The following is a 16,676-nucleotide window of genomic DNA, read 5'->3' as shown; positions in this document are numbered from 1 at the left end:
AACAGATTACAATCTGCAAAGGCCTCTTCACGACCCATTCCAGAGATCAAAGCAATTCCAAAGGGAGGCCATACTATTGTTCCCCTTTAGCCATAAGAGCTGGCAATTGTAAAGAAAACATTTAATCCCCTCATTACCAGAAGAAAATTTCCCTATTTGTTATTAATACAGAAAGAACAAATAATAGATGAATATGAGAAATACCACAAGTGATGTGAGGAGGGAGAATATACACTTTGCATTACGTTCCCATTGTCCATATTTATGAGACCCTCAGGTTTTCTAGGTAATCTGAATCAATGTATATAGGGTGAAATGGACATGGTAAGAAAACTGCTTTCCATGAAACAAAGGGATATAACTGTTGACATAACAGGATAAGAATTGGCAGGAGATGCTCATGATATATGTACTGTTTCACTCATTACAGGAGAGACCACAACATCACTTAAGAACATTTATCTGTGCAACAACTTTGAAATGGTAACAACCCTTCCAATTACCAGCTGCTGAGCAGAACAGTGCCACATTGAGGCCCTGTTACATCTACACATTAAGTATAGATAAACATTTTCATAAAAGGGTGCTTTGTGGAAACCACAAAGAGAGAGAAGGGACAGAACTAGTCAAAAAATGCCAATCAAATCCTAGGCTGTTTAAGAATAGTTGAGAGCCTACTTTAGATTAAAATGTTTCATGTATACATACACATTTCTCAATATGCACCAAAATTGCTAAGAACTACTTATTTGTCTGAACAAGCATTTAAAACCAGAACAAAAAGTTAAAAACAATAATGCAACAGAAAAATAAAACCCACAAGGAGCCCCCAAAGCCACGCACAATGGTGGACAGAACCCAAGTACACATGAAGACAAGGCCAGAAAAGGACTGTGTGAAAGCAGCTGTTCACAATACCTAAAAATAGCTTAGCATTCCTCCTTTTTGGTAAAGCTCCACCAGATGCCCCTGGTACTTTCTGGAAAGAGAGAAAGAAACAATTAAAAATCCACCAAGTGAGACAATAGTAAATCAGCAATAACCCCATACCATCAGCATTTCCGACACACGTCTGTTCATGGTCCTTCCATTAAACTGCAGTCCCTGCTAAGCAAGAACGTAAATCCTCTTCTTTCTCCCCGACAATGGGACTCAACTCATCATTGCTTACTACCCTCATGGAGTGAGAAAACCACCATCTGAATCCTTCAGACTTTGGTCCGTTAGCAGTTAAGCAGAGCATGTATCATGGTCAGCATGGGTGACTGCCATTCTGTCAACAAGGCAGGGACATCTAGCATCACTCAGACCTCTCACCACTAGATCCTCTCCAGTATTTCTTAAAGACTAAAGCTGAGTTATAGAGGGGAAGAAAAGGCTATTATCTGCATAAAAGATTCACTCCTTCATAACTAATTCCAGTATGACCACTTTGCTGTTATCTATTAGTTCAACTTATTTTCTTCTATCCAGAAAATAAATGCCCTTTCTGTCAGGACCCATGTCTGCTTTCATTATGATCAGTCCAAGTCACCACCATGCTTTCTTAGTATTGGAAAATATGGAGGACACCTGACAATACCGAAGCAATTGTTTAGGGAGGGGACTTTATTTTTTTTTTTAATTTAAGCTCCACAGCAGATAATAGTAACTTCCAAGTGACACCCAGTTTCAAGCACTACTTTCCCATTTCAGAATACCTCAGACTACTAGGGGAAATGCTGAGAGGCTGAGAAAATGTAAAAGTCAGTGCACTAGCTTCTTAAGCTGTTTATTAACAGGCACCATTAAAACAAATCAAGTTAACGCAAATAAGCCTCTGTGGCTAGAATGCCAACATGATGCGTTATGTAGTGTGTAATGTTAGTGTAACTGGCAATGTTGTGAGGCAACTTTTTTTTTTAAATAATAATATTGGGATACAACAGGTGGAGAAAATCCAGCCAAGAACCTGTCAGCCTAGGAAAAGTTCATGTTTGCCTCTGCTCCTCGTTAGGTGAAAGGGTCACATATTTTGGGTGGTTCCCTTCACCATGTAAATAAAGCTTTGGCCAAAGCAGATTGCTTGAATCATCAGTGGGGTCTTATACATCATAGGAAAGTTTTCCATTCTTAGAAAGAACAGATGCCAACTAGCACTCCTTGGCTGCACTTAAGAACAGAACCCATTATCCATATATGCAAGCCCTAGGGAAAGGGAGTCAGGGCTGCAACTCCAGCATTTAAAAGAAAAAAAAAGTCCTCAGTGAAGTGAAAACAACAAGCAGAACATTTTTCTCCTTATTACTACTAGATTTCAACAAGTGGAAAGGAAGTAGTGAAGAACCCAAATCTATTAAAAAAAAAAAGCAGCAGCAAAATACAACATAACGCAATTACAAATATATCATTAATAAATTACACATATTCCAAGGATTATAGCTTCAGAAGTAAAAAAAAATAATAATAATAAAAAAAAAAATGTTGTTTCCATCACCAGGAAGCTCCAATTGAATGCCGATGTCACTGAGTAAGATACCGTGACAGTCATTAGGACTAGAGATTTCAACAAGGAAGAATTCACATGGAGTATTTATCACTGTCAGCCTGACATTAATATTTCAGCTTAATTTTCCTAACTGCTGAATACACCTGAACTGGAATTGCAGATGCTCAATAATCCTGAAAAACCCAGAACATGACAGTATTTTTCACCTTGTTTCTTCACCTATCAGAAATCACAGAAAACATCTCCCATTCAAAAAACAATCTTGGCTTCCAGCAGATGTGACATACTCAGCAAATGGGAGTCCACACAATGCACAAGGAGTGGCACCAAATTCTGTTTGTGATGCTTCTTGTACAAGGTGTCAGTGTAGCCTATACTCCATTCTCTTTAAATACATCATTGCTGCATTTTTTATAACAGCATCATCACTGAATAAAATCCAGGAACCCATCACTGCAGGAAATTTCATCCTTCTCTACCCAGAGTTTTCAGCAGGGCTGAGGTGTAACCATAGCACCAGGCTAAAGCTCTGCCCAGGGCTTAACACTACCCAGGCAGTTTTATAGAAGTAATACACTACAGAAATGTGGTTGATTGAAAAAATTCTGAAGAGTGAAATTCTGGGGGGGAAAAAAAAAAAAAAGATCAATTTTCTTGATTTATCTAAGAATTTTATCAGAGGATGCTCCATAACTTGCACTAGTGCGCATTTCTGATTCAGCAGATGCCTCTGGTGCTCATCTGCCACTGGCAGATACTCTAACTCTCTTAAGCAAATAGGCTGGAAATCTGACCCTTATTTTCTAATTCATTTGTGACAAGATACACAACTGATACTTATTCCAAACACCTTCGGAAGCAAACAGGGATTTCTGCAGCAATGCAGTGCATTCTGCAAAGATGATGCCAAGGTAACCACAAGCAAGAATAGCAGCCTCACTAAAAGAATCTTAAGATAGCATATCCAATGCCTTTGGCTTTAGTGTAATCCACACCATCAAAAGCTTGGCTTAAAAAAAAACAAACCACAATGCAGCATGTGCCAGACACTTCATAAAATGGTTCCAATGAAGGCCTGATGTTTCACATTGCTCAGAGGAAAACACAGATAACACGTAAGAAGCAAATAGTCATGGCAAACAAATCCACAGCTAGTACACGAGGAATCCCATCTATAAACCATATTGGATGACAGAGTCTTCACCTGTATAGTCAAACGTTGTTTCCTACCACATGACTCAGTGCACAAGTGTGTCACCACCTTCAAACATAGATGCCAGGCCCCTCTGCCATGTTATTGTATGGGTTTGCATGGCAAGGTTTTAATAGCGGGGGGGCTACAGGGGTGGCTTCTGTAAGAAAATGCCAGAAGCTTCCCCTGTGTCTGATGGAGCCAACGCCAGCCGGCTCCAAGATTGACCCACTGCTGGACAAGGCTGAGCCCATCAACGACAGTGGTAGCACCTCTGGGATAGCATATTAAAAAGGGGGAAATAAAGATGAAAAAAAAAAATCTGCGCCAGCAAGAAAGAGGAATGAGACTATGTAAGAGCAACAGCTCTGCAAACACCAGGTCAGTGAAGGAGGAGGGGAGGAGATGCTCCAGGCACCAGAGCAGAGATTCCCCAGCAGCTCATGGTGAAGCCCATGGTGAGGCAGGCTGTGCTTCTCAGCCCATGGAGCCCATGGTGGAGCAGACCCCCACCTTCAGCCTGTGGAGGACCCCACGGTAGAGCAGGTGGATGCCCTAAGGAGGCTGTGGCCCATGCAAAGCCTGCATTGAAGTAGGTTTGCTGGCTGGACTTGTCAATGCATGAAGAGAAGAGCCCACTCTGAAACAAGTTTGCTGGCAGGACTTGTGACCATGCAGGGGACCCATACTGGAACAGTCTGCTCCTGAAAGACTGCACCCCATGGAAGGGACACGTGCGGGAGCAGTGTGTGAAGAACTGCAGCCCATGGGAAGGACTCATGCTGGAAAAGTTCATGGAGAACTGTCTCCTGTGGAAGGGACCCCACGCTGGAGCAGGGGAAGAATATGAGGAAGAAGGAGTGGCAGAAATAACATGAGATGAACTGACTGTAACTCCCATTCCCTGTTCCCCTGCGCTCCTCAGAGGAAGGAAGTAGAGAAGTCGGAAATTAAGTTAAGCCTGGGAAGAAGGTGGGGGAGCAAGGAGGGAAGGTGGTTGGTTTTTTTTTTCTGATTTGTATGGTAATAAATTAAACTAATTTTCTCCAAGTCAAGTCAATTTTGCCTGTGACTGTAACTGCGGAGTGATCCCCCTTGTCCTTACCTTGTCCCACGAGCCATATTGTCTCTCCCCTGTCTGGTTGAGGAGGGGAGCGATGATGCGGCTTTGGTGGGCACCCGGCATTCAGCCAGGGTCAAACCACCACAATCCTGACTCACAAGGAGAAATATAGGAACCACTGAAGTAGTTAAACTGAAGAGGTACACAACACTAAACAACATCTGGTATATTTGTTTCTCCCTTTTGGAGTTCTTCAGCCTAATCTTTATCCAGGAAAGGAATTTTTGAGGACTCATTTTAACTCCAGTTTACCTTAATATTGAGAATTCCCAGGTCACATGCTTGAATAGAGATATATACAAGGAAAGCTGACAGGATTTCTGCCCACCTGTCTCAAGTCCTAGATATCATCTTTCAGGAGTGTTAAATTCACTCAGAAGAACGGTTGCTAAAACTGGACTAGTTTCTGCAAAAACTCAGTTAGCAGCATAAAGGAAAATGTTACTATCATACTTACAAGGAAAGACAATTCTATAGCATAACAAACATTACTAACAAACTCAACCTGGGAGACATGCAATCCACCCAACTATAACTCTGATAAAATATGAATTGTCATCTACTGGAAATAAGTGGTCAGGGCCTTCACATAACTCAAGGCCTTCATCACCCAGGGGAAACATTGCTGCAGAATGAGAAACGTGAAGTATTCTACCCTGCTCCAAGCAGCTATTTTAGGCCCTCTAACTTGCCAAAATAGACAGTGCTTGTGGGAGAGCAAGCTATAAGCAAAGCCAGTGCCTTCCAGATAGCTCAGGTCAGAAGTCATTAACAGCCTTTTAAAAATGCCAGACAAATCACACACAAACAGAAGCACAGGTTATAAGTTACTGTTGATGTGCAGTGATATTATGGTATGGAAGAACAGTGAACACAAAGTTTGTATATATACATCCATGAGTGTTGCGGTGTAAGACTAAATGAGGACAGTGTGTGGCTTTAGAATCCAGCATTAAAGCTAACCTTTAGATCCCAGGCTAGGTCAGAGTTAGGGCTCATGATTTAATTGTACAGAAATCTTAGGATGAAAAGAAGTCCTGACACTTCAAGATTAAACCTCATATATAAAAAAAACCAACCACAAAACAAACTAAAACTCAGAACCTTCCAGCCAAATCTGAACCAAAAACCAGTAATTCTACACTTCAAAGGCAGGCTTCAGTTAGTTACCTACAGCATGCACATAATATGCAGACAATATTGTGTGACACGCAGAAGCATGTAGTAAAACAGATCAGTGGAAGTCAAGCGACAAGCTGCATTTAAGATCTGACTCTTTAGGGCTTTTGATTCATCTCAGAACTGAAGCTATAGGATAGGTTGGGATCCAAGCACCTGAATTTGATATTCAGCTTCAAATCTGAAAATGTTCATTTCTGTCATTCAAGATTTGGTCTATGTCTGAAATGCATTACCTAAACAAGTGCAAGAGACCCAAGAACTGCCGGGGTAGTTAGTTGGGAATCCACAAGTCTCACCTCTATCACATGTCGTTTCAGATGCAAATATACACACTGTCCTGTTTTCCGGTAATGCCTTTCAATGTGTTCCCTTCCAAATCCCAGAAACGTGTTCATGCACACATAGAGACCTCCTTCTGAATCCTAAAAGGAATGACACAAATAGTTACAGCACAGAAGGAACTGAACAGGACAGAAAGGACTCTGTTACCAGGCAAGCCCTTAAAACATAGCTTTCATAACACATTATGGGGTTTACATCATCAGTCCTCTAAAACTTCCACACCGTAACACAGCCTATAAAAACACATTGAAACAGGTTACAGCTACAGATTAGTCAGTGTCCAAATCAGAGGTCTAGAGTTAGTCTTGAAAAATTCCGCTTGAGTGCCCAATCCAGAGATCTGTAGGCACAGAAACTCTTAAAGCAACCAAAATAATGAAGCACAGACATTTGTTTGAAATAGAAGAACTTTTTTTGGCAATCTGATTGCAAGAACAACATTCCAAATCAAAAGCATGGCAAAACTCATGCTTCAGGGATTTAGCCACAACTTCTACTATTGATCACAATCTTGCCCGAGAAAAACAGATCTCAAGCGATCTTACAGCTCTTAGAACTGGCTAACAAGAAAACTGGCAAGTGTCAGTATCTATCAGGGATTCTCTCTGTTCATGCAATTAGAGAGCTCAGAGACAAGGGCTCTACAAAGGAAATACAAAGGCACATATTCCTGGTACTGATCACAGATGCTGACATTTCAGTAACATAACCTGGTGGGAGTCCCATCACTTTTTGCTGACCCAAAAGCCGGGTGTTGATGCTGGCTGTTATTAGGACCTTGTTCCATTTTAAGGCCTCTCCCAGATCTCTCCTACATCATTCAGACTGGCATGAGGACTTTCAGCCATCTGGTTCATTGGTGTTGGACTGTTTAAGCCCTCCTCTAGCACGCATTGTTTTGAATAGGTGATGCATAACAAGGATTGAGCCTTTCAGAAGCAATGTGGCCTTCTATTGTGAACATGTTTGTGTTATTGGACAGTACAGAACATCTCATATTAAATTCCCCAAAGAACAACATGAACTAAACTCATCCACAGGCACCTTAGAAGGAAATTAAAAAAACCAAAAGACCCACACACATTATCTCCAGAAACAAGTAACAGTAGGTGCATACATGTGCATAATCATATATTGAGAATTGTTACAGCAACAATTGCTGTGACTGGACACCACCTGCTAGTGCCACACCTGAAACACATTCAGTACAGTAAACCAGGAAGTTCTCTCCTGCCTGGCCTACCTCTCTTCAAGGCTCTACCAGGCAGGAACCTCCACTCTACCTTGGAGCCCAGCCAGGCCCCTCTACGAGGGAGCACAAAGCTCTCCATCGTGCCGTGCCAGCCGTGGCACGAGTTAGGTTCTCTCCAGCCCTGTGGACTGGAACAAGTAGCAGAGGGCAAGTCTGACAGAGATCGCAGTGGATCTCCAATGCTTTCCTTAACCAGCACCAGGTTAATACACCTTATTCTATTCCAGAAAAAAAAAAGCTGAAGGGCTAATAGTATTGAGTAGTTGTTGCTCATTTGATACCTGGCACAGATCAGCTAGGGCCTGACAAGTCTCTTCCCTCCCACCACTGTTCCCAAACCAGGCTTGAATGTCCCACTCTAACGCCAGTTAATTCCCCCCAGCCTACTGCAAAGACTGGCAATGAGTATTTCTGTAGGACTGGAAGGAATCTGAGCTTCCAGCTTAGCACTACCTGCATGCTGCTTTCCAACACATTCATTTGTATCAGTACAACTAAAGCCAGAACTGAAGAACAGCCTCAGAGGCCAATAAATACCAGCACTTCCAGAGCAGCCAGCAGAGCCAAACATAAATAGAGACCAGAGAATGGCATTTTACCCCAAGACTTTAGAAAATACCTGTTTCTTCCATTTTCTTAATGTAAACCAACACATACCAGTTTCAGCTTTTGATTTAGCTGAAAGATGAACACGCAATGAATTATACATATGTTGCTTTACCTATCTTTAACGGACAAAAAATTGCATTGAGCATTCTAGGATTCAAATTAGCAATCTGCCATTCACACAACATACACCATGAAGTCATTCTTTCAGCATCTAGATATCACAATTATTTCTGCAAAGTATATAGTAAACTACTTATCCATATCTTTTCTGATCCACATAACCCTTACCTGAGATTCTATTTATAAAAAACACAGCTCCCTTAAATTTGAAATATTCACAGCCTTGAGAACAGGACCAGTATCTACAATTGTGCTCAAAGGTAATGAAGTTGTTAAAAGAAAACTCCAAATCTGGTACTCAAATAATTCATAAAATATGATTGTATTTAAAATGTATTACCTTTATTTTCATTTTCGCTACTCTTTCACAGATTTATCTACTTTAAGGCCCATTATGCTTTTGCAGACTCCAAATCCTTTTGCATTATCTCCTGTGATAAAGTCACGGATGTGTTCTCTACCAGAGAATCCTATAGGTACCCAGCCTAATAAAAATACATGGTGTTGTCACTCTACGGTCTTAGGAACTTTGTTGATGATTTTGTTTTCTTGGAGACCGTTCTCTCTTTTTCTGGAGGAAATCCAAGAGACCACTGAACCGTTTCTGATAAGCAGCCTATGAACAATCTTTCAGTATACCAGCTAAATGTAGAACCTGAGTAAGTTGGTTGTGGTTACTAAAAAACCAGTTATTTCTCCTGGAGAACACAAGCAGACTATTCTCTCACACAACTTGGAAAGAAGTGGCCAAACTGTTTAGAAGCCTAAAAGGTCACAGCAAAACAGGGGCAAACATGAAAAAGCCACCTTTGCAGAAGGCTGTATAAAGGATTAGGTCCCTGTTTGGTGCTCAAAGAACACTTGACTGTGATCTAAGACAGGCTTTGTGCTGATGAATTTAACCCTAATTAGCACACAACCAGTTCTGGAAGGAACAGTATTTTACACAGGCAGTGGCATGTGAATCTTTGTAATCAATAGTCATTTTAGAGATGTGTGAAAGTTTATGCTGGAGGAAGGCAACATATCTAAAGTACTGAAGACCCTATTTTACACCAGAAAAATATTGGTTGTCCTCAGAGGTAAACCCAGGAATTTTAGTTGGGTTCTCCCCCCTCCCCCAATTCTTGCCTCAGCATGTAGTGCGCATGTAGTGTGAAGTTTAGGATAAAGTAATGTATTTTGCTTTCCTTATTACTCCAATCTAAAGGCATTGTTGGGGCAGAAACTTGTACATGCTCAGGCCTTGATCACTACCCAGAAGGCCACTTGAGAGTAGCTGTCTTCTTACCCTCTAAGCAGAAGGAAAAGAGATGCTTTTCCTGTTCTTTGATGCTAAGATGGTCATAGTATGCTAGACACTTCATTGATAGAGAGGGAGACATGCAGTCCACACCAGGAAGGAAAGTATTTAAAAAAAAATAAATCTCTTACTTATTTAGATAATAATTCATGTTTTGCAGAGGTAAGATGAAGAAAGAAAGGGGCGGGGGAATCTGCAGTGAGAGAGACCTAAAACACAACTAAGTTACTCCCTCTCAGGCCTGAAAAACAGTGCAGGGAAGCTGGTGGATGAGCGGCACGGCAAACAAACGCCAGTCCATGTGGAAACCGAAAGATCACCACCTCACTCCACACACGCTTGGAGCACCAGACACTAATAGCTTTCAAACACTACTAACCTGATCAGGATTTGAACTAATGACCTGCATTCCATTATCATTTAGATCCCTCTGGAAAATCTAAGGTTTAGCAATTTCAACTCCTGAGATGGCTCAGACAACAATGAATTTATAAAACATAATTGCTGCGGTGATCTACTAACATGGCAAACAATTACAGACTTGTAACACTTACTGTAAAGGTGTATGCTTTAGATCCACTAGAATAATGGTAAATTTTGCTAATACAGGTATCAGAGAAGACAATAAAATGGCACCTTAAGTCTTCACAAGTCTCTATACCCAAATGATAAGAATGAAAAGTTTTTTCATTCTATCACATATAAAGCAAAAAGTGCCAGTTATGACAGAGAGTCACTGGCTGCTCTGCGCATTCTGCCATGGTTTCTGTGAGAGTATTTCTCTACAAAAAATGACCATTCCAAGAGGTAGATCGACTGCTCACTCCCATGCATAAATCATAGGCAGGCTCCAGAGCAGGGCATATGTAATTCTGAAGCAGTATCTTGTACAAGTCACATTCACAGGCAGGATCAAGGCTTTACGACAAGTGAGCAGATACAATGGCAAAACTAACATTACATCATGAGTACTTCTAACCTGCAACCAGGATACAGAATGTTGACCCACCAATCAACACTGTTTGGGGTCAGATTATCCAGGTGCTGATCGCGTGGGCCACTGATAGAGATGTCTCAGATCCATCACAATTTACTTTCTAGCTCAAGCCCAATACCACAGCTCAAGCAGTGCCACCTGTACCACTTCCATGGCAGCAGTATTTAGATTTAGAGAGGAGCTGATGATTTTTGCTTTGTGCAGAGCCCTAGCTGTACAATAATCCCTCGGTCACAAAGACAGTGCTGTGCTTCCAGAACAGAAAATCTGGGAGAAGGGTTCAGATGAAACCTAATGGTTCCACAGCACTTCAGCAGAGCTCCAGGGTTCTCCATTCATCTGCACCTGTGTATTTATCCTCTAGCACTCCACATACCTTACCATCAAAGTCTCTCTGCTACCCAAAATATTCTAGCCCATCATCACTCTGGATAACAGAATAACTAAAGTTTGGTCAGTCACATATATAGAGGGAAGGGCAAAGATACAAATTTAGATCAAACCCACAGAAATGCACAATGCAGGTACACACTGGTTGTTCTCCAAAGCTGCATAGTTATTTCTCATTTGTAAGCCACTGCAGGCACAACCCTTACTGATTTTACCATTCGCCAACTTTGGAAAACCATTTAGTTAACTTTAGTGTCCTAGTGCACTCCCAGCCAGCAAAACTTGCCCATGGGACAGACAGCTTTGCTATCTCCCTGCGATGCAACGGTACAACGGATCTTTCAGGTGATCACCCACTACCAAGCAATTCACTGCCTCAGTAACACAGAGGTCGTTTTGCAGCTAGGCCAAAATCCTTTGTCTGGGGTATTAGATTTTGTCTTGCTGTATTCAGTCCTCTTACTTGTTTCCTCACTGCTGCTCCCATCCCATCATTAGGAATAAGACACCAGCCTACACCTTCCAGGCAGTGGCCCCAGTGACTTTCTAATTTTCTTCAAGGAATATTGACCAAATGAACACCCAGACAGAAGGTGCTTGTTTCTAGAAAGTTTTATGCAGCATGGTTGCTGCTATCCATTATGCACTCCAGACTCTCAAGGATTTCATTCGAAACTGTAACATCTAATAAAGAGCAGAGCATCAGCACAGTTTAGCCTTTGGGAATTGTCCTAACATAACCATTAGAGTCCCTGAGCCACAAAGTCAGCAAGATTCACAAAGGAAGCTGTTGTCAGCAGCAAGGCTTTCCAGCAGAGTGAAGCCAAGCTTTAAGCTGCTCAGAGTCCTGCAATCTACAGAACCAGACTGCTTGGTCCCGTCACTTTGTCGGACTCATGACCTGTGCTGTGGTTGTAACCAATGCCCTTCCTAGGGAAGGTTTCAAAGCATATCCATCTACCACATGCATAGCCTGCATGCAAGCCTTTCTTATACTCCATTTCGTACCCCTTTTCTATTCCTTTTGCCTCTCCCTCAGACACATCTGGTCTAAAATGATCAGAGGTCTTTGAGACAAGGATCCCATTAAAAGGTGGAGTTTCCAGCTGAGTACTATACTTCTATAGAAATATGACAAAAGATTATATAACGCAACCTTTTCGCCTCCTGCATTCTACTGAACACAAAGTCAGGCTTATCCACCAAAAGAGGAAGAGAGGTCACAGTGGAAAAAATAGGAGAGAAAAAACCTACATCACAGTGGCACAGATACAGAAAAGCAGTCACCAAGAGGGACAACTGTGTGTCAGATCTAAAAGATGAGAGGTATAGGACTTCATCGGTCTAATTGTAGGGAAGCGGCAGGCTACTACAACTGCTGCGCCAGTCACTAGAGGGAGTAATAATCAGTACTGGGCTGCACTTGTGTTCTGTAGGCAGCCTTGCTTCCCTCCTCAATTTCTGTATAAAGAATCAATGGCTAACTAGAATAGGAGCCCTCATTAGAGAAACGTATTTTTTCTAGAAGCCACCCCCAAAAAAAGAAAAGAAAAAGAAGAGGAAAAAAAAAGCCCATAAAAGGCATCAAAAATTAAGTCATAAAAAAGCGTATTTTCTAATCTTATGAGACATGAAACTAAAAAGTGTCGTTAGGGCTCTTAAGTACACAGAAATTTGCCTCCTGTTTCTGCCAACTTTCCTGGAAACCAAACCTAGTGCATTCTGTTGGAAATAGGCCGAATCTAAGGATATGAATTTCTCATCTGTTGAGTGGTCATTCTAACAATACCATCTTTCTGACACTATCATCGTGCTACAGTTAATCCACGTGGAAAAAATACACTGAATATCCACTTGTACCTCTCCTGTGCTCACACTTCTGAAATCTGTGAACTAACGCCCCTTTGTAGCACAAAAGTGCCATTGTTCTCAGATCTTCACCCAAGGAAATAAGATTTAAAACTCTTGGAAAGGGAACATCAACCAGTTTTGAGAACAATCAGTGAACTTGCCTGTATCCACTGGGACATAGATCTTCAGTGACACTACACTGCTCAAATCCAGACAAGAGGACACAACTGACAGTGACAAACAGGTCTGCAAAAGCCAGGTCTTGCTTTTTGTTAAGCTTTGCACAATTGGAAGTAAAAGATGGAGCAACTCACACCTAGTACCTCCTTTTCTTTGGCACCCCCTGACACAAAAAGCTCTGCGTTTGACCATCTTTGTCTTCCTGGTCATTTTCAAAATTACTACAGAATCTTCCTCTATAAAACTAATACTCTACATCCTAATACACTAAAAACCATCAAGCCTGTGAGTATTTGAAAGATCTCAACACTTTCTTACAGGGAAAGTACCAATATACTAGCAGTCTAGCTAAAGAAACTTGAGTATAGAGCCACCGTGTGACCAGGTGTGTCACTCAGGAAATTTACTTCTCTATAAGGGAATTCCCTTATTTAGACAGAGAGAGGAAAAAAAAAAAAAAAAAGAAAGGTAAAACCTGAGAGATGGTTTTACGGTGTTAATGAAAGAAACTACTGAAATAAGATCTGGTATTGAAGAAAAGTGACAGAACAGAACATCTTGCATTGCACTGACTCGGGTGACTTGCTGAACTTAAACCGTAACAAGGACCATATTCAAAATGGCAAAATGAGAAGACACGAGGAAATACTGAGAAATAAGCTTACAAGAGAAAACACCTCCCCTCTCAAAAACGTAATCTGGAATTTTACCATGGATAATAAAACCAAGAGTGTGTTTTTTAACATTGATCATTTGCTTTACTATTACAACAAAACAGTTTATTTTCTTTCAAAAAGAGGCAGACCCCTCAACAGGAAAAGGCTCACTTAGGTAATATATAGCTAACCTAAGAAACTAAGTCACAAAACCAACCTAATACAAAGTATACAGAGACAAACATCTCCCTTTAGCCAAGGCAACAATCTGCCTGTATCCTTTCACTTTTCTTCTGAATGAAAGATGGTAAAAACACAGCTCTGCTCTTTTCAATTTGTAAACGATGGTGTTTTACCCAAGAAAGCACGTTTGCCCTTTAGAATCATCATCCTAGAAACAATATCTAAATATCTGTTAGGTTATATGGTAATAAAAAATAAAGTCTGAGACCAGTGCTTTGCTCAGCTAAGATAAGGAGTGGTATGGGCTGAAAAGCCACAGAAAACAATAGAAATGGAGACTAGTTTTATTTTTACTGGTACTGCATAGGTTCAGCCAAAGCTTTTGCCCAGTGAATACCTATAATGCAATTTTTAAAAGCTTTAACAGAGGGGAATATTTTCCAAAATATGAAATATCTTCCCAATAAAGTCAAAAGGATTAAACATTTTTTGGGAAAAAGTAAATTTAAAAAAATTACACATTGTGATTCCAACTCCTTTTGCTACTTTTATACCTAGTTTGTTAAATTTTGCTCAAATTTTTTGAGCAAACATTGTTTTGCTAAACACAGCTTTCACTATGTTTACTTGAGGCTTGTTTGGGGGGCAGGGGAGGAAGAGGTGATGATTGGTTCATTTTTAATCTATAGCAGTATTTAATATCCCTTCCTACTTGTTAATAGATATTTTTTATAAATCATAATGTTGAAGAAGCCCAAAAGCGTTATTAAAAACCATGTGTTCACCTAAACATAAATTTGAAGGAAATGTTGTGGCACAATGATCTTCCCCCCCAAAAAAAAAACTTATTAAGTATATAATGCAATTAACACCTCTGCACCAGAGTCTGATTTAGCAATTTTAATCAGACCGCCTCCCAGTACAGTCAGGGCTGCTGGGTGACACTTGAGATCCTGAAGAGTGTGGGTAAAAATAACCTCTGTTCAACAAGACATGATGAACACCAGACAGCTGAGTCACCTTTAAAACCAATTTTGATTTTCTGTATTAGAAGGAATTATCAAAGAGAGGGGGATAATGGATTCAAAAATCCATCTGAAACTTACCTTTCGTTGAATATTCTGTAATGTAAACCCTGAGGTTCCTTTTCATTGCTGCCATGGACCTTAACATCAACATAAAGTGCTCAATTGCCTCCAGGAAACCTCAGTTTCACATGGAGAAGTAACTTTTAATAAAATTTCAGCTCCATTTTAAAAGTGTAATTTTAAGCACCTGTTTCTTAAAGCATTGACCATTACTATTTTATGAAGGCTTCCACTATTATCAGCAAAGTCAAAAATTAGGCCCCAAATCTGCCACTGAACACATGTGATCTGGGGGAGTTTGTGGTAGTTTTGCAAGACATCTGTAACACTGTAGAAAGCTTACTGTACACGAAACGTTCATTTAAAAGCAAACTAAACAAGCTAGCAGGGAAATGTTATAGGTTCATTAAAGTATAGCGGTGAAACTAAACTGTGGGAAGGAAGGTGTTTCACACCAATTCTCAGGTTGAGTTTTTGAAGGTTTTCTCTGAAGATTTTACAAAGCAAAATGATCAGCAAGGCAGCAGGAAAGCAAAACGATTGGCACCTGCTAGCCAAAACCTGCAACCGAGGCAACCAGCTACTGCCCCTTCTCACTACCGCAGCCTGAAAGTAAGAACAAGGGCTGCGGGGGGCGCGGGCAGAGCTCGGCCAGCCGGAGCCCATTTCCCAGCAGGCAGGGAAGTTTTCCCCAAACCCGCAAAATCCCCGTGTCTAAGCAACCACTTCAGACCGCCTTAAGGAGAAAAATAAATCAACAAGCGAAGGAACACCGCTGCTGCGTGCGAGCCGGCATCGCTTCGCCGTGAGGCGCCCCGACAGCCGCAGCCCGCGCGGTGCGGGGCAGGCCGGGCCCCCCCGCCGCGACCCCCACGCGTGGCGGGGCGGCAGCGAGCCCGGGCGGGGGACCTGGCTGCGGCGGAGGCCACGGCAGGTGGAGGCAGGCGAAGGAAGGGATGGGGAAGGTTGTGAAGCCTGAGGGGGAGGCGGCGGCTCGGGAGGAGGGCGAGGGGCTGCCGTGGGCGCCGGAGGTACAGCGGGGAGCGGGGAAGGGGCCGTAGGAGGGGCGGGATTTGCCGCAGGGCGCCGGCGGAGGGCAGGTCGGTAGCCCGCGGCGGGGAGAGGGAGCGGAGGCAGCCGGGGGCGGCTTCGCTGCACTCACAGGCGAGTCGTAGGAGAAGGCACATTCCGTCTTGTAGACCCGGTCCCCTGACTTGGGCACCCGGATCGTGGGCATGTAGGGGACGAGCAGCTCGCCCAGGTCCCCGGCGGCCATCTGCGCATCGCCGCCGCTGAACAGCGCGGCCCGCTGCATGCTCCCTCCCTGCGGCCGGCCGGCCGACGGCGAGCGGGCGATGCGAGGGCAATGGAGGCAGAGGACAGGCGGGCCCGGGGCAGGGCGCGGCGGCGGCGGCGGGAGCCGGGCCTGAGGGAGGGGAGGGGGAGGGAAGATGCTATTTTTAATCCAATGGCAGCGGGAGCGGCACCAGCTGCGGCGGCACTTGGGGGTCCCAGCGCGGGCGGGAGGGAAGGAGGGGCAGGGCGGTGGGGGCGGGCCGCGCCTGGCAGCCCCCCGCGGCCTCCTGCCGTCCCTCGGCGGCGGGCGCGGTGCGGTGCCCCCGGCGGTCGCGGGGCCGCTCTCCTGAGGCGATTCCCGCCCCGCGCGCGCGCCGCGGGCGGCCGTTAGGCGGCAGCCGGGGCCGCTCCTCCCGCCCCGCTC

General features: G+C 43.0%; 1 protein-coding gene across 2 annotated transcripts in view; it reads right to left on the bottom strand.

Moving 5' to 3' along the window:
- Positions 1-16,661, bottom strand: part of USP13 (ubiquitin specific peptidase 13) — a 56,649-nt gene extending 39,988 nt beyond the window's left edge. For both annotated transcript variants that reach the window (XM_056359078.1, XM_056359079.1), the window contains exons 1-3: positions 16,119-16,661; positions 6,282-6,407; positions 919-979 (exon numbers count right to left, since the gene is read on the bottom strand). In XM_056359078.1, coding sequence (XP_056215053.1) covers positions 919-979; positions 6,282-6,407; positions 16,119-16,271 — 340 coding nt within the window. In that variant the 5' untranslated portion in view covers positions 16,272-16,661. The remainder of the gene's footprint in view (positions 1-918; positions 980-6,281; positions 6,408-16,118) is intronic.
- Between the last annotated feature and the right edge of the window lie 15 nt (positions 16,662-16,676).

The sequence above is a fragment of the Falco biarmicus genome, chromosome 13 (genome assembly GCF_023638135.1).
Source record: "Falco biarmicus isolate bFalBia1 chromosome 13, bFalBia1.pri, whole genome shotgun sequence".
Classification (NCBI taxonomy): Eukaryota; Metazoa; Chordata; class Aves; order Falconiformes; family Falconidae; genus Falco; species Falco biarmicus.
Note: the sequence above shows the minus strand (reverse complement) of the source record. Positions and strands in the feature narration are given on the sequence as shown.